General features: G+C 46.7%; 1 protein-coding gene across 1 annotated transcript in view; it reads right to left on the reverse strand.

Annotated features, from left to right (window-relative positions):
• Positions 1 to 1521: 1521 nt before the first annotated feature.
• Positions 1522 to 18684, reverse strand: part of LOC144888603 (uncharacterized) — a 145033-nt gene continuing 127870 nt past the window's right edge. The window contains exons 2-4 of the mRNA XM_078767154.1: positions 12394 to 12504; positions 11292 to 11399; positions 1522 to 5054 (exon numbers count right to left, since the gene is read on the reverse strand). Coding sequence (XP_078623280.1) covers positions 4969 to 5054; positions 11292 to 11399; positions 12394 to 12504 — 305 coding nt within the window. The 3' untranslated portion in view covers positions 1522 to 4968. The remainder of the gene's footprint in view (positions 5055 to 11291; positions 11400 to 12393; positions 12505 to 18684) is intronic.

Below are 18684 nucleotides of genomic sequence, written 5' to 3' on the forward strand. Positions count from 1 at the left end.
TCTTTCATTCATTCCCTAAACTCTCCAGAACTCCACCCACCCTTCAGCGTCCTCAAACGTATTTTTGACTCGAATGTCTCAAGAAACTCATTTTGCAATAAATGTTCGTTTCCCATAAATCGTACACTTTTCAAAATCCAATCACACCCCTCCCCTCCAAATCTTCCCCATCACCCATCTCTGTCAAATCTTCCCCCTTGCCCCTCCACCCCAAATCTTCCCAAACACCCATCCCTTTCAAATCTCCCCCGCTGCCCCTTCCCTCCTAAACTCTCCCCACACCCCTCCCCTCCGAGACTCTCCCTCACTCCTCCCCTCCTAGACTCCACTCTCACCCCTCCTCCTCAAAGCGTCCTCCCCGCTTCTTCCCCCTTCCAACTTTCACCTTCATCTTCCTCAACCTTCTGCCTCACTCTTCCCCCTCCTCAAATAACACCTCACTGCGCCTCACCCAAACACCATCAAACCTTTTGTCCGCCCCATTCTTCCCTTTCTCCAAGCTATTCTGTAATATCTGACACACCTGCAACAGCTCTCCCTACCTCTTCCTCCTCTTCCACATCCTGCCCTACCGCTCCCCCCCCCCCCCCCCCCCCACTGTTCTGTATCCGATGCTCCCCCTTCCTCTTCCTTAACAGTATGGACCTCAAACATCCGGGGCCTTCACTCAAACTTAACTGATCTCTCCATACAGGTTGCTTCTGATAAACCAGACGTGATCTGCTTAACAGAAACCTTCCTCCTTCATGATGTCTCTGATTCCTTGGTATCTCTCCCAGGTTACTCCCTCCTCCGGTATGATAGACCTGAGCCTCGTCCTGGAGGTGGGGTTGCTATCTTTATAAAAAACTCTCTTCCTCACTCGCCCTGCACTGCCCTCTCTCCACCTCACCCCCAGGAATACCTTTGGCTACGGCTCCCCTTCGCTCCCACCTTTTGTTCATATGCGTGTTGTACCGTCCACCAAACAGTGATGACTCCATCTACATCTCGCTGTCTGATAATATGGACCAACTTCTATCTACCCATCCCAACTCTCTCTTCCTCATATGTGGTGATTTCAACTGTCACCATGAATTAATCCTCTTTGAGATATCACCTCCCAGTTGAGCCAGACGTTCTGTATAAAGCTTTGTGAGATCGGCTAACTTGAAAGTGTAACTGTCATCTGTACACTTCATTTCTTCCAAATAGGCTATCAATTCGGCCAAAGCTACTGATTCTGGTGGCATATTTTCACTTGAACTGGCTTCCTCATTCTTTCTTACAAATGATCTGTATCGAGTGTGGAGAACAGTCATGCACTTCTTGTGATAAACAGCATCTGATGCCGTCATATCACCGACAGACAATCGAGCCAGGAGTTTTGTATCCCTCAATTCTGTTGCCATCAATCGAACATTGGAAGCTACATTTTTTGTTGCCGCTCTGTGGACTATTTCTTCATTACTGATAATGCTATCACAAAAGAAACATGTGCTAGTGTCGGTCGAAGACCTCAAGGGAAGGAAGAAGAAGAAGATCAGAGCAACAATGTTTAATGAAATCGATTACAAACACACAGTGTGGAGCCAGGCTCGAGAATGCACCGCCTGACATGCAGCGGGCAATTTCTCAAGGCACTCGCTACAAAATAAGCAAAAAGGCATTTCATATATAGCAAAATATCAGACAAGAATCTGCGCTAAAGACAAAGCAAAACTGAGCCGTAAAGGCCCACCTTCCATCGTTCCTTCCTGAAGAAGGCCAAACTTAGACAAAAAAGATGTAAGCATAGGATAATGATTGAATACACATGCTGAATACACAACAATCAAAGGATGTGTAATGTCTATATTTCTTTCCAAGGTTGGTTACGTCCTTAATTTAGGAGACAGACTAGAAACTACAAAGATATATAATTAATTATTCCCTTTGTGAAGAAGGCGTTTGGCAACATGTTTTCCCTGTACGTGGGCGGTGAGCATATTATCTACTGTCTGGCACATACATTCAAGGACTTGTTTATTGGGCTAAGGATCCACCCTGCACCTCGAGTCTCGAAACCACATTTTGTCCACCCGCCTCTGCCTGCAGCTGAGTTCAAATCAGTTTTCAGAAGCACGATATATAATTTCAGATGTTATGATCAATTGAGTCATGGGGTTTAAACCCTAATGGCTAACAGTTCCTCCCTTTGTCTTTACATGACAACTCCTTGGAAAGACACCGTATACCCTAGTGGTCAGCATCCCAATTAGTCACATGCCAGGCGCGACACAGCGTCACGCATGCTCAAAGAAAGATACCGGCCCTAACTGGCCGTCTAACATTCAACGCATAAATTGTTAGCCATAATTCGCGACGACGACGCCTGGTTAAGAGATTGCTGCCGCCCGGCCAGATCCCGAATCCACCCTCTGCACGGCGTAGGTGCGACCCAGTTGCCAGCCAGATTTAGGGCCCTCCTTATGCAGGCGTGGTCCTCGCGAATCAGGGCAAACAATCGACGTCCAATGCCATCAAGCCTTGTACATGTGATTGCTCTGTGGAAGAAAAGGAGGCACATTCGTCATCACCAATATCCATCTCCTCATAATCACAAATCTCCATCTCCACATAGTCTGTGTCAACGTCAGTATTCAAAGTGTTGGGTGTTTTAAGCTGAGACGATCCCAAAGTGGTTGTTACGGGTGGTGTAAGTGGTGGTGAGGGTGGTTCTCCCGGATATCCCGGATACATGTTTGCCATCCGCTCCTCACTGCTGGCATAATAGCAATAACTTTTAAAAGAACCTACACTTTCTAAATCACAGGTTAAATCATCCCAACTAAAATCATAATCATTATCAGAATCCCAAGCATCAATAGGTTCATCGATTTCAAGCCAGGAATCATAGATCCCTAAAGCCACATCCTCTTGCCACGAAACGTCGAGGCCATCAACCCAATCGTGGGGGTCCGAGACGATAGAGTTGGCTGGTTCACCAATGGCCTTTGGATCCTTCCCATATAGTGAAAGTAACATCCCGTTGGTGGTGGTGGATGAGGTCCATCCTGTGAAACATTTTCTCACACAAATCATGATTAGGGATTTCATTATAACTACGGTGAGTATGATTCCCACGATTATGGCCAGGCCTGTCAATAGCCATTTTACAATGACCCCTGTCCATCCTCTAAACCAGGCTGATATGCTGGACCATACATTATTGGCTTCTTCCCTTTCCTTTCGGCTATCCGTGAGATCCTGGGTCGCGGCCTTAAGCCGAATGATTGAGGCCTCTATGCCTTCCGAGTGATCTGGGATATATGTGCAGCATTTTCCATCAATTACCCCACATACTCCTCCCTTTTCTGCCAACAACATATCCAAAGCCACTCGATTCTGCATCACCATTGTTCGCATATGCACTAATTCGTCTTCCAATTGTAGTTCTGCGATTCGAGTTTCGTTTCCAATTCGTTCCATTACTAATGCGAGACTATCTATCCGCCAATCATTCATAGTCACTCCCGCTTGGGGAAAAAATGCTCCTAGTAGGACCTGCCACCAGCGTCCGTCCAGTCTTACTGTTCCATCCGGGTTCCAAAGAGAGAATCGTTTCTTCCTCTCGTGGGTAGGGGTGTACCCTGTTTCATTAAAATGATCTACCAAATTTACCTTGGGAAAAATGGATCCCAGATAACAAGTCCCTCCCCACTGGTCGGGTAAGTATGGATATGCTTTATTTCCGCAAATAAACATCACTCCATGGGGTGGGATAAGGGCCGAGGCCATGCATTTACTGATCTCAACGCGGGTGGCGCTTGGTGCTCCCCAAGATATGGTTAGCTTGGTTACGTTATGCTGGGCCTGGTCATCTATGGTTATTACAAGGGGACCTCCCTTTTCTCTTGATCTGGTGTCGGATGGCAGGGTATGGGTGCATTCCGAGGTTCCCATCTGAACGTGTCCCTTTCCTATAAGACACACCCGTCCCTTTTGCTCTGTCACCCAGACTGGATCAGGTGGTTTGTCTAACAAAGCCTGCTTAATGGGTGGGGTATATCGAAACTCCCGGGAACACACTGCTGGGGATTTTGGGCCTATCAGTTCCAAGGTTGTGGTCAGACATGGGGTACGCAAGGGTCCTGAGCACATATCTCGTAGGGACAGGGGCAGCACTACCATTTCTATCCCTGTCATACTGGTGTGCGGAAAATGCATACACATCCAACATCGTGATCGGTTCTGTACCTTCGCCATTGCACGGGTCACTGTCCAATACGTATTTTCCTTTGGCTTTTTCTTGCTTTCGATCCGTGGGTGCGGAATTAATATGTGTGAGATGCATGGTGGCCTATAGTCGTAGGGGGAGCTCTGTGACGTCATGAATTCACATTGTAGTATCAGAGTAGTGCCGCTGTTCAGTAATACATGCGTGGTTAAATTGTTCGAGTCCTTTCCCCATTTGTAACCTGGCCTGGCCATGTTTACTATTGGTGCGTCGCCTTGTTGTGGCGCTTGCTTCAAACGACTGAGGGCAGCAAAACCTGTCTTCCTTCCATGTGAGTCTGGGTACAACGCCCTCCACATTATCCGTGTCCATACGTCTTCCTTCACATGGCAGCAGGGTATATTTATCCTCTGACCCCAGATAACTCTCTGCCGGTAGACCTTAACGGTTTGGTCGCCATATGCATATGTCTCCGTGTTTGCCCATGCCCTCGTGTCCCCCCACTTGAGGCGTGACGCGGCAGGTGCAGTGCTGGCAAAGCGGTATATTAAACTAAGTGTGATTGCCACCCCTAACAGGCGGTGGTGCAGCATCCTCGATCTGTGGTGGTGCGTTTGAGGTGTCTGTGTTTGTGGGTATGGCCAACTTACAATGTGTGGCATGTACCCAGGACGACTTGCCCTCACAAAACACCGCTGTTGGTGTGATCAGAAGAACTTGGTATGGCCCCGTCCACCTTGGTTCGAGCGCAGTCTTACGGGTGAAATGCTTCACCAGCACGTAATCTCCTGCCTCGAAGGTGTGGATAGGCTTGCTTGTTGGCTCCGGCAGGGCCTCCCGAACACGTTCATGTATGCTGCGCGCCACATGGGACAAACCTATGCAAAACTTTAGAAGCATGTCATCCATGATAGGTAATTCAAGGGCTGCCATATCCACTGGCGCCGATACCGGCAAACTCATGGGCCGACCCATTAATATCTCGTGCGGAGAGAGACCAGTGGTGCGCCCTGGAGTAGAGCGCACGCTCATTAACGCTAGCGGAAGGGCCTCCGGCCACTTGAGGCCTGTCTCGTCGCAAATCTTTGCCAACTTACCTTTCAGTGTGCCATTCGTTCGTTCTACAAGTCCCGCCGATTGCGGGTAGTAAACACAGTGGAACGACTGTATCACTCCCAAGGCCTTTAACACGGCTTTAATGACGTCCCCTGTGAAGTGCCCGCCCTGATCGGATGACACTTTCTGCGGGACGCCGAATCGACATATAAAGTGCCGCAAAAGGCACTTGGCCACCGTTATAGCGTCAGCCTTGACGCATGGGTAGGCCTCCACCCACTTGGTGAACATGTCCACCACTACCAATACATGCTTAAAGGACATACAAGGCGGTAAATTGAAAAAATCGAACTGGATATGACAGAACGGCCCGACGGGAGCCGGGTGACCCGCGTTGTGGCGGCGCCTGGGGGGAGCCCCCCTATTATGCCGTTGACATATAGCGCACGAGCGACAGACCATGGTAACCACAGCCGAAAGGCCTGGTGCTGCCCAGGTGGAAGTGACCTGCCTCATCACCCCCCTATGGCACACATGGCCATTTTGATGCGCCATGCGTGCCAACCATGGCAATAAAGCTCGCGGTGCCACGGGTTTGTCATTAATCGTCCACATTTGTCCTTCTGCGGGGCGCTGAGCTCCCAATTTAATCCAATCTTGATGTTCTACGTTTGAGGCCGCGGCTTGTAATTGTATTACATCGAACTCTGTAGGTGCGGATGTCGGAACGTCTGTCTGGGCGGTCGCTTTAGCGCCCTGTTTGCGCGTAACTACTGGCATATTATACCCAATCTGTTGGTTTGCCGCTTGTGCTGCTGCTTCGTCGGCTCGGGCGTTTCCACGGGCCACAGCGTCGTCTGTACGCTGGTGACCTCGGCATTTAACTACAGCTATTTCACGTGGAAGCATAATACTATGAAGCAGATTACGCACTAAGTCCCCATTTTTGATGAGTGCTCCCGCTGAAGTGAGGAACCCTCTCATTTTCCATATGGCCCCTTTGTCGTGGACCACTCCGTGTGCGTATGCCGAGTCAGTATAAATTGTCACTGCTTTTTCCTCGTTTACTTCGCACGCTCTCGTGAGTGCGTACAGTTCAGCTTGTTGTGCTGACCAGGTGGGCGGGAGGCGGCCGCTTTCGACCGTCTCCGTATCCGAGCATACTGCGTACCCAGATAACAGGGATCCGTCCCAAGCCCGTTTGGCTGAACCATCGACGTAATAGGTATGATCGGCTTCCTGTAGCGGTGTGTCCTGTAAGTCAGGCCTTACCGTTGATATTAACTGGACCACGTCCGTACAGACGTGCGGGATTCCCTCCTCCTTTGTTGGCAAAAGTGTCGCTGGGTTAAGAACGGTACACCGCATCACCGTCACGTTGGGTGCCATAATTAATGCCGTTTCGTATTGCATCAGTCGAGTGGCTGTGAGATGCTGTGTGTTTCGCTGTTGTAGTAGCGTATGGACGCAATGCGGTACCTGTAAAAGGACCGGATGTCCCATAACTATGTCGGCCGTCCGCTCAACTGCGTATCGGGCAGCCGCCACGGCTTGTAAGCACAGCGGAAAGCCTTGTTCTACCGCATCAAGCTTTTTGCTGAAATAGGCTACCGGACGTTCCCTATCTCCATGAGTCTGAGTTAACACGGATTGCGCGAATCCCCCTACTGCATGGGTGAAAAGTGTGAAGGCCTTTTTATAGTCGGGAAGGCCCAAGGTTGGGGCCGTTACCAGGGCTCGTTTGAGTCCTTCGTAGCAGCGTATTCGATTTTCCGTCCAGTTCACCATCCGTGGCTGGTCGTTTTTCGTCGCCTCATATAGAGGTTTTGCTAGTAACGCATAGTCAATTATCCATGTACGACAATACCCTGCCATTCCCAAAAATCGCAACACCTCCCTTTGTGTACGAGGCAACGGGGTTTCCATGATGGCCGTGACCCGGCTCGCGTTGAGCTCGCGTCTCCCATGCGAAATCGCGTGTCCCAAGTATGTAACTATCTCCCGCACAAATTGCAATTTTTCCCGGCCTACTTTGTGGCCTTTTTCGGCTAGCGCATTTAACAGTGCTAGTGAATCCGTCTCGCAGGCTGCCTGGGATGGAGAGCAGATTAATAAGTCGTCGATGTACTGCAACAGCACCGAGCCGCCTTCCAATTGGACATCTGCGAGATCGCGGTGCAGCGCTCGTGAAAACAAGGTAGGGCTATCTGCGAAACCCTGCGGAAGCACTGTCCAGGTGAATTGTCTCCCCCTAAAGGTGAAAGCGAAGAGGTACTGGGACTCTGGAGCTATTGGTACTGAAAAGAAGGCGGAACACAAGTCTATGACTGTAAAATGTGTAGCATCTGGCGGAATGGAAGTCATCAGAACTTCTGCATTTGGTACAACCGGATGAATACCCTGAATTATTTTATTAATCTCTCGCAAATCCTGCACAAATCGCCACTTTCCTGTCATTGGTTTTGGCACTGGGAAAACGGGGGAGTTACATGGGCTGTTGGTTTCGATTATTATTCCCTGCTGCACGAGCGATTCTATCACCGGAAAAATGCCTGCGTCAGCCTCGTGCCGAAGTGGGTACTGCCGAATGTGTGGTAAAGGTAACCCTTCTTTAATTGGAATCACCAACGGGGGTGCATTCCTAATGCGCCCTACTTCATTCTCGTGTTGCGCCCATAGTGACGGGGTGACGGTGTCGAGCAATCCATCGGAGTCCCCTGGAGTCGTGGGGACCGCCCTGACCATATGTGCCGCTTTGGGTGGCAGTTCCACCATCTCAAATCGAACTCGTCTGTCCTGAGGTGCCAAATTAATTATGAACCCTTCATTGTTGTCCAACACATGGACCGTTCGGTGTTCAACATTGTATCGACGCCTTACTGGCGTTTTCCGCAGTCGGTCCATCATCCATCCAATGCTCTCGGGTGGCCATCCTCTGGCGGTGCTAAGGGTAACATGCGCTACCATCCCCTCGGGGTACTTAGCCTTTGATCTCTGGCGCGGCGACAAGGTTACCGTAATCCCAATGCCCTCTCGGCCAATCCATATGTGTGATAATTGAAGATCAGAGGTTTCCCCTAAAGCTACCGCAACCATGTCTAAATAATAATCATCGCTTCCAGTCGCGTCATAACATGCGGTGCAATGCGGCGGATTATATTTCAATTTTGTGGCTATGTGGTGTTCTTCTAGCCAATCACGAATTTCTTGCGTTTGCGCGCCAATCGTGTCAATCACATGGGTCCATGTTGCTAGAGCCCCTTCCTCCAACCGCCACCAATACACGGTGGGGCTGGCGCGCTGCAATGCCATCATTAACAAATCACGGTTCGATTCTCCGACGTCGACGTATACACCTTCTTTGGTGCACGCAATGTTACAACCTAATCGACACAGCAAATCCCGTCCTAGTAAATTAGTTGGGGCAGTAGTGGTCATGAGAAATGCATGCTTAGCTTCTAGCGGTCCGAGCATTACTCGGGTCTCCTTTGATACGGGGAGAGCTTCTAATTTTCCTGAAACGCCCTGAATTTGGACGCTTTTGTGTGTGGGTTTCAAAGTAGGTAGTTGTCCCTTATTGATACAACTGCGAGTCGCACCAGTATCCACTAAGAATTGTAGTGGTTGTCCATTTACATCTAACGTCAAGGTCGGTTCCTCATCTGGGGTCATTGTTATCAATGGACATTCCTTTGGCGGCCCGCATTCGTCCCGTCAATAGGCGTTTCCGTATGACGGCCCTTGCTGTCCCTGGGGTCCTCGTGGTCCCCTTGGATAATTTGGACAATCCCGTCTCCAGTGGCCCATCTGTCCACATTCAAAGCATGCCCCTCTCCCTGGGGGTCCCTGTCCTGGACCCCCCTGTTGGTTTGGCCTTCGCCCCCCTTTGTAGGGAGGTGGGCGCCCTTGCCCTCCCCTCGGCATTTGTTGGACTGGGGCACAAGGCCCGTATGGCATGCCCGAATTGGGGGTAACCCATGGGGTGGGGCCCATATTGGAGGGTCCCCATTGCGGTGCCCATCCTGGCATGGGTGTTTGTGGTGGCCAATAGGCCGGTGGGGGACCTAGCACAGAACATGGTGGAGCAGCCCATTGGGGTTGTTGGGGTTGTCTCCACGTCTGATTCCCTGGCCCACTAGGCCCTTGTGGTCCCCGGGGTACTTGCATCACAGCTGCCTGCAGTGCCGGACCGAGTGTCTCGTCATCACTTGACTCACTCTCACTGTCACTTCCCATTATTCCTGCCCCCTTTTGTTTCTTCTTCTTGCTCCCCATTGTTTTTGTTGCTTGTTGCTGGGCCAATTTTTCCCTTACCAACATCTGCAACATTTCTTCTTTAATTTCCTTCTTTTCCTCCAAAGAGGAGCCCGGACATTGTTCGAGTTTTGTACATAATTCATTGGTCCCCATTCCTTTCCAACCGAAAAGGACGGCATGCACTTGTTTTATTAATGCGGGCCGAAGCCCTTCTACTAGGTAATTGTTCACCAGGGGAGCGGGTAGGTCCTCGACTTGGATTAATCCTAACCCGCCCCATCGAGCTATCGCTTTTTCTATTCTCTCTCGATAGTCGCCGATAGTCTCTCCTGCTTTCTGTTTTATGTTCCCAATTTTTCCCCAATCTGGCCCTCCAGGTGGCGCGAGCGCATTGCCAATGTTGGTCAGGAGATGATTTTTCAAAATGACCCAATCGTTTCCGGTCATGGGTGGCACCCGAGCCATGGGGTCATCTATTGGCCATAATGAAAGGGTTTTAGCCTTTACCCATACCTTTGGTGGCAATATAGATGCTCCCAAATGACAAATATCTCTCCAATCCGGGGCATCCTCTGTAATCCAGTGACGGAGCAATATTACTATATCCAAAGGTTGGTCGATCAACATTTCCTGAACCCTCTTTTGCATGGCCGTTAAATCAGATTCTTTCCAAGGCACACGTTCCCTTACTACCACGCCGTTTGCGTCTATTCCCACGCATCGCATGGGGAACACTCCCTTTGTTTCTATCGCACGTTGCACTGGTGCTTGATACTCCACTAGTGAAGGGTATACTTTCTGACCTGGACCTATCGGGGGTGGAAACCCCGGGGTGTCTGTGCCGCTATCTCCATCGTCCTCGACTTGAGGGGCTGATGGTTGTGGGGTCTTTTGAACTTTAGGGGGTCTCCCATTTGTTTCCCCTATAGCGCCCTGGTGTCGGGTACGTGCCTTAGATCCTGGGACTGGACCATGGGGGGAATAGGAAACAGGGATTTCATCTTCCTCATCCTGTTCCTTCTCATTGGAATTAATCCGGGCTACCATTAGCCTCTGACTTGTCTGCGCTGCGAGCGCCTTCATCTGTTTACCCTGCTTCTTTGGACCCTGTTTGCGCTCATCCTGGTATTTGCCCAACTCTCCTCGCAAACTCGCTTGTCTGGAGGCTGCCTGTCTCTTCAAGGCCTCCACCTTCCACCAACTATAGACCTTCCATGAATCAGGTGGGAGTCTCTTCTTCTTCTTCTCTAGGGCATCTAAAGCCCCATATAGCACATCTAACCTGTCTATTGCAAATGACCCTTCCTCTGGCCAAGGCGTATTCAAACCCTCGGTCAATATAGTCCATGCCTTGCCCGGTTGCAAAGCAGCATACCCATAATCTATTTTCATGTAAAACGCTGGAGTGTTCTTCAACGGCTCTCCCTCCTTTCCTACCTTATTACCCATTCTTCCTACCTTCTTGGGTTAATCCCTCCTGGTAGTCCTAAGATCGGGTCTCCCCCCGATCTCTAGCCTTAAACGCAGTTCTCACGCCGGAGTAACTTAACACCTATTATCTATCTCCCACATATGGGTCTACCTGCTTCCCACGCAGGAAGCTTACCTGAAGGGTATCCCTCCTTATCTCGGGCGCCCTGTATAATCGATTCGTTACCCACTGCTGCTCTGGTTAGACTAAATATGGTTCGGAATACAAGCCAGGTAGTACAGCCGACAGAGGTCCACACATCCAAAGTAAGGCAGGAGGCTTTCAATTTCGATGTGCAAAAATGCTTACCCAAATTAGGTGCCGGCAGGCCTCCTTTCCGACCTGGAACGTGAGGGTCCACCTCGTCTGCACACCTGGATGATCCCACTTCTGACACCAGATCTGTCGGTCGAAGACCTCAAGGGAAGGAAGAAGAAGATCAGAGCAACAATGTTTAATGAAATCGATTACAAACACACAGTGTGGAGCCAGGCTCGAGAATGCACCGCCTGACATGCAGCGGGCAATTTCTCAAGGCACTCGCTACAAAATAAGCAAAAAGGCATTTCATATATAGCAAAATATCAGACAAGAATCTGCGCTAAAGACAAAGCAAAACTGAGCCGTAAAGGCCCACCTTCCATCATTCCTTCCTGAAGAAGGCCAAACTTAGACAAAAAAGATGTAAGCATAGGATAATGATTGAATACACATGCTGAATACACAACAATCAAAGGATGTGTAATGTCTATATTTCTTTCCAAGGTTGGTTACGTCCTTAATTTAGGAGACAGACTAGAAACTACAAAGATATATAATTAATTATTCCCTTTGTGAAGAAGGCGTTTGGCAACATGTTTTCCCTGTACGTGGGCGGTGAGCATATTATCTACTGTCTGGCACATACATTCAAGGACTTGTTTATTGGGCTAAGGATCCACCCTGCACCTCGAGTCTCGAAACCACATTTTGTCCACCCGCCTCTGCCTGCAGCTGAGTTCAAATCAGTTTTCAGAAGCACGATATATAATTTCAGATGTTATGATCAATTGAGTCATGGGGTTTAAACCCTAATGGCTAACACTAGCAGTACTCTGTTCAACGGATGGAGATTTGAAACTTGTTCTGAGTCTTTTCTTAACAGGCGAGTAAGTTTCTTCACCAAGTTTAAGGTCTGAACTTTGCTTTCTTTCCCTTGATTCAGCCCTGGCCACACGAGAGCTGCTGCACTGCACATAACAGTTTTTGTGCCATTTGGCAGCATGCGCAGCTAGGGTTTCTGCAATACCGCAACCATCATCTAGTCGGGAAATGTTTATCCCGCAAGGCAAGGCACCTAAATCATTCAATGCCTTGAGATTTTGAGCAAGATTCTCGTAGACGTCTAGACACGACTGATTGCTGCCCTTACGTGCATCTCTTAGTGGTTCATTTTCAGAACGTTTCTGGCAAAGAGCGCAAATGTTCCAGTCTGTTGGCATTGGAATTGTTGACGATGTTTTCTTTGATTTCGACATTGGATCTGAAAGAGAAAAAACATTAAAAAAAAAATTTATTGGAATGTCATGTGAATGTTCAGTTCCGGCAGAAAGTGTTAAATTTCACATACAGGGGTATTTTGGGGTGCTGAATTTCCCAAATTTCTACTGCCTTCGACAAAATTACAAACCCATCAGTAGATTTGAGATGCAACAATTTTCCAGTTATCATAATAATGCTCAAATGATTTAACATTATGACATTACCGTACACTGTGCTATTAAAGCAATGAAAACATCGATGTTTGTCTTGGCGGCCATATTGGAATTTAAAATGGCGGCCATACCGTTTGTCAGACATTTCAAATTATTGCATTATTGAACTCAGCATGTCAACATACCCTTGTGTACCAAATTTCAGCACCACAGGTCATTTAGAACCCAAGATAGGGAATTTCAACATTTCGTCTTGGCGGCCATATTGGAATTCAAGATGGCGGCCGGTCCATTGGTTAGATCTCTTGGATCCGCCAATTTTTGAAATCAGCGCCCCAAAATACCCCTGTATGCGAAATTTCACACTTTCTGCCGGAAATGAACATCTTTTTCACATATCTGCCCCACTATATAGATAAATGACTGTACCCGAGTTGCCGTTTTGTCATGGTTTAAACCAATCATAATTCAAACAATTATTTTGCACAAATGTATTTGTAATATACGTGATATCACATTTTATAAACAATTGAAGTTGAAAAGAAAAGAAAAAATTCCCAAAAAAATTCCCCCCCAAAAAAAAAAAATTGGAAAATTTTTCAAAACAAATACCCTTAGGACATACCGACGGGAGAGATATGTGCATTCCAGAAGTTTGGTACGATTTCACAAAAGTTTGAGAAAGTAGTTCAGTGACAACACAGGACAACACAGGACAACACAACACAACACAACACAACACAGGACAGGACAGACGCTGCACAGATATATATATATATATATATATATATATATATATATATATATATATATATATATATATATATATATATATATATATATATATATTATATATATATAGATATATATATATATATATATATATATATAGATATATATACAGACTTGGCATTTAATATGGAATATATATTTTTTTCTTGTCTTGGGTTTACTTTCTGAACTCGGTATATCAATCTGGTGAGTTTCTTTTATGCTTCGGTGATTTATTTGTTAAAAGAACCATGTCACTGATTGTCTGTCACAGCAAGTCAACAACAGGATTATATCACAGGTGGCATGACAAAATGTACGGACAGGTAAATGTGATGATTGGCTTCACAATCGGGTATATAAGGGTTGTTGCGTTCTGTATTAGTGGAAAACAACTGCTGCACATCGACAAAAGTTATTGCCACTTCCCCTGGAGATGGTCCGTCAACTCGACAATGCTGTTTGTCATTTAGTGGTGGCTTTACGAAATTCCGACATGAAACAGCGTGCTATTGCTTGGCAGTATGGCATCACTCAAGGTCAGGTGTCAAATATCCTGGAACGAAATGCTCAGAGGGGTGTCCCTACTCCAATACCGAGGCCAGGACGTCCCCGCAGAACCACAAGGAGGGATGATCGCCAGTTGCACCGGTTAGTCCGCAATGGCCGTACCAAGTCAGCTAATCGGCTTAGGGCTGAGTGGCAGCAACTGACAAATGTGCCTGTATCCAGAAGGCTAGTCAACCAACGACTGGTTCAAGCAGGCTATCATGCCAGGTGTCCCCTGAGAAAGCCACGTCTGACCAGACAACACCGCCAGCGCCGATTGCAGTGGGCCAGAGAGCACCGTCAATGGCAGCCAGGACACTGGAATCACGTGATCTTCAGTGACGAGTCTAGATTTCTGGTCTATCGTCAAGATGGCCGCGTCCGAGTGCGCAGACAAGTGCATGAAGCCGACAACAAAGATTGTATAGTGCCAAGAGTCCAAGCTGGAGGTGGTGGGGTGACCGTTTGGGCTGCTTTTCATGCAGGGGGAAAAACTGACCTGGTTGTTCTGAATGAAAACCTGAACCAGTTCAAGCACAGGGCCATTCTGGAAGAAACATTGCTTCCATTTATTCGTGCAGCCTTTCGAGGAAACGTTGTCTTCCAAGATGACAATGCATGACCTCATCGTGCCTGCATGATCCAACACTTTCTTGCTGACCATGGTGTAGAGTATATGAAGTGGCCTGCCATGTCTGCGGATATGAATCCGATAGAGAACTTGTGGGCAGAATTAACACGTCAAATCGACAACTTGGACCAGCAGCCTGCCTCTGTGCGTAAATTGCAGCAGGCTATTGTAACTGCATGGCAAGCGATTCCAGTCCAAACTTTGGAAAATCTCGTGAACAGCATGCCTCGACGTGTACTTGCTCTCCTGAATGCTCGTGGGGGTTACACGAAGTACTGAACTGTAATTTTACTGTCCGTAATCCCAGTCGTAATTTAACTTTTGTTTTTGTTAAAAAAATTTTTGGCTAATGTGCAAAATAAAGAGATACTTCTGGAAAACGCACAGAAGTTTAACACAGTACTGTCTGTGAATTGAGTTCGATATCAGTTTACATCACTTTCAAGGATCAATTTATTTGCTTCGAAATGTCAAATGTGGTTGTTGTTTCTTTTAAAGGTCACATTAACAAAACCTAGAATAATGTCAACATAATTCCAATGAACTTGTGGTTCTCAGTCATCTTGAAAAGTAAGTTCACCCCCACAAAAAAAAATATTCCATATTAAATGCCAAGTCTGTATATATATATATAGAATATATAGAATATATAGAAGATTAAAAACACCTCACAGCCACGTGATTTAAAAACACCTCACCACCACGTCATTTTACATCTCACCATCACATAATTCAAAATACCTCACCACCACATGATTCAAAACCACCACCACGTTATTAAAAACACTTCACAACCACAGAAACAAAAGTTTCAGGGAGTAGTTCAGTGACAACAGACACTGCCCAGATATGTAGATATATAGATAAATAAACCTGAAAATCGCAGAGCCAGAATTATTTTTTGGTCTGGGAAGCCCATGCGAGGTTTCTTCTTCTTCAGCCTCTCACAACCCTGGGTGAATATGCGATCTTTTTTTTAAAAGTTCGAATTTTGCCAAATCTGTTTTATTCGTTTGTTAATATACCTCAGGCACTGACAAATCTGGAATTATAATTTTATTTGAGGTTCAAATTAACCCGGGAGATTGTGTCAAACGATGCCTGCAAGTCTGTACATGTGATAAATAATTAATCGTCCACAGTCGAAGACTCTTGTTCTTCACGCAATAACAACTTCCAGCTTCCAGACCGTACATCCAATCATCTTCAAATTCTGCACACTTGTTACTCTTCATGACTTCTACTACAGTATGAAGTTGCACGTCGATCAATGAAGTGGTCCAAGAGATATAAATGTTTTTATTATTTGCGTTTAATTAACGATATCTGCCAAACCACGTGACCTATCGCAAATTCCAAAAGGACATTTTAGTAGACTGATATGCTGAACAGATTTCTGAAGTTTTCCCTCGATTGGATCACAAATGAGGGAGGAGCTAGGTTTTAAATGTTTGTGCTTAAAAACGTCATAACTCTGAAACCATGTGATGCATGACGTCATTCTCGCTGACTTTTTTGTTCGTCATGGGTATGCGATTCTGCCTGCAAAGTTTGGCCTCGATCTGTTCAGGCGTTTTGGAGAAAATTGGATTTTAGTGTTTTTCACTCAAAACAATATGGCGGCCGAACCACGTGACCTGTGACGTCATAATTACCATTAAAATATTCTGCCGACAGAGTCCCTCCTATGGTAAAAATTTGCTCTCAATCGGTCCAAGTATTGCAGAGAAAATGGTTTTTAAAGGAAAAAAGAAAAAAAAATCCCCAAAAAACTTCCTGGATCCGGAATAATTTCCTGAGCTTCACCAAAAATTAATCAATTCTTCCTTATCCCAAGTGCAATCATCCCACCAACTTTCATCCAAATCCGTTCAGAACTTTTCCAGATATCTTGTTCACAAACACACGAACACACACACGGACACGAGCGAATGCATTACTCCCTGGCGGGAGTAATAATACATGCATCTGCTAAACAGACAAAAATCCTGGAATACATTTAATGAGCACCAACTTAAGAAGCCCACAATATTTACTCATTGTCATTAGATTCCCTGTTACAACATGATGGGAATCCACAACCAGAGGTATCTGAGCATAGCAAGCCTGCCCGTTCGCACTTGCATCGCACAGTCTGGCATGCAGTTTTGCAGATCAATGATGAAGATTAGGAAAAAGCTGGCGCCCAGAACACTGCCTTGGGGGCACTCCTGCCTTGACAGGTAGAGAAGAAGAAAATATTCAGTTGAGAGCCATAAATTGGCTTCGGGAATGGAGGAAGTCAGTAATCCAAGAGTGGAGTTGGCCTTAAATTCCATAGGCAGAGAGCAGGGCGGGATGCTAGACTCTATCAAAAGCACGAGATATGCCCAGGGAGATGGTCCTGATCTCATGTCTGACATTGAGGGCCTCCATTGATTGTTGGGAAAGTAGAAGCAGCAGCATTGAGTGATCTGGTATGAATCCAAATTGATGATCTGAGATGAGGTCGTTGGAGAAAATGAATGATTTTATGTCAACTGTGATGATGGATTCCATGACTACTGACCACTACTGACCACTACCACTACTACAGGATTCCACTACTGACGAATGGAAGTATGATAATTGGTTTGTGGTTGAGGCGATCAGTTTTTGCACCTTTTTATGGAATTCAGTGATGTTGTCTGACTTCCAAGCAGAGAGAAAATGATTTTGGACAAATGACAGGGTGAAAATGGCATAGAGAAGAAGTAAAAGAGCAGCAGAGCAGGTTTTTAAGACACGTGAGCTGATGTCGTCCGGCCCAGTTGCAGAGTCAGAGCCGAGGGTTGAAAGAACCTCCTCCACCTTCTCAGGTGCAAAACACAGAGTCCATTAGCAGTTGGGTACGATAAGGAAGGATGAGTGTGGAGGGGTTGGGGACAAGATTTGGAAGCAAACACAGAATTGAGGCATTCGGCCTTCTTACCAGCGGAGTCGGCTGTGCTGCCATTTGAGTAGAGGGAAGGAATTGAAGTGGAGCATACACCAGAAACAGACTTGACAAGGCACCACCAGGTTTTAGACAAGTTTTAAAGTTCAATCTTGAGATTGGACACATGTTGTTTTTGGCTCTTTTGAGAGTGGACAGACTTGTTGCGGGGTCTGTGGAATGATCTGAGGTTGCCTTCTGTCAGATTTGCCTTTCAGGAGGAGAATGCAAGTTGTTTGACGGCAACTGCCTCACCACAGGATTCAGTTTATCATGAGCGCGAGAATGGGCAAGATAACTGAAGACGAGATGGGAGGGAAAATGTGCATAAGGGTCTTGGAGCTTCAACTACCAAAGTCTTTTGATACTCCATACCCTCATTACATTTGGAGGACAGGATTTAACATCAAAGCTGTTCAGATTACTTTTATTCCTAATGAGTGAAATCCTTTTCACAGCGACTCCTTCAGCATATGAAACAGGCTTGACTGTACTTGACCTCCATTCCATTGTTTTCCTCTTGTACTATACAAGCATCGTACTTATCACCAATTTGATTTTCACAACTTTCACCTGGTGCCAAAAGTTTTCATTTTTCAAAGTTTCAAAGTTGTTTTCATTGCCAGATTTACTCAATTGCTGTTCAAGCACACTACTGGGTCATTCGTTTTTCATATGTCCACACTAACCACATTTATAACACTAGGGCATGCCCGTACTATATATAAGCTAGGACGTGTCCGTACGTGGGTGCCCGTTCCTTGCCAAAAAAAAAAAAAAAAATAATTTGTGTAGGGGTGTGTGTGTGTAAACATCCTAGGGCGTGCCCGTACGTGGGTGCAAAAAAACATGCGTGCAAACAACAACAACAAAAAAAAACTTTGAAACCACGTGGCAGTAACGACCACAGAACCCCCCCCCCCTCTATTTACATGAATGGTTTGGTCCATTCGCAACGACCACAGAACCCCCCCCCCCTCTATTTACATGCAATGGTTTGGTCCAAAGCGAACGGTTTGGTCCATTCGATGTGATTCGATGATTCGATGTGAATGGTTTGGTCCATTCGCAACGACCACAGAACCCCCCCCCCCCTCTATTTAC

The sequence above is a fragment of the Myxine glutinosa genome, chromosome 13 (assembly GCF_964187855.1).
Source record: "Myxine glutinosa chromosome 13, kmMyxGlut1.1, whole genome shotgun sequence".
In the NCBI taxonomy this organism is placed as follows: domain Eukaryota; kingdom Metazoa; phylum Chordata; class Myxini; order Myxiniformes; family Myxinidae; genus Myxine; species Myxine glutinosa.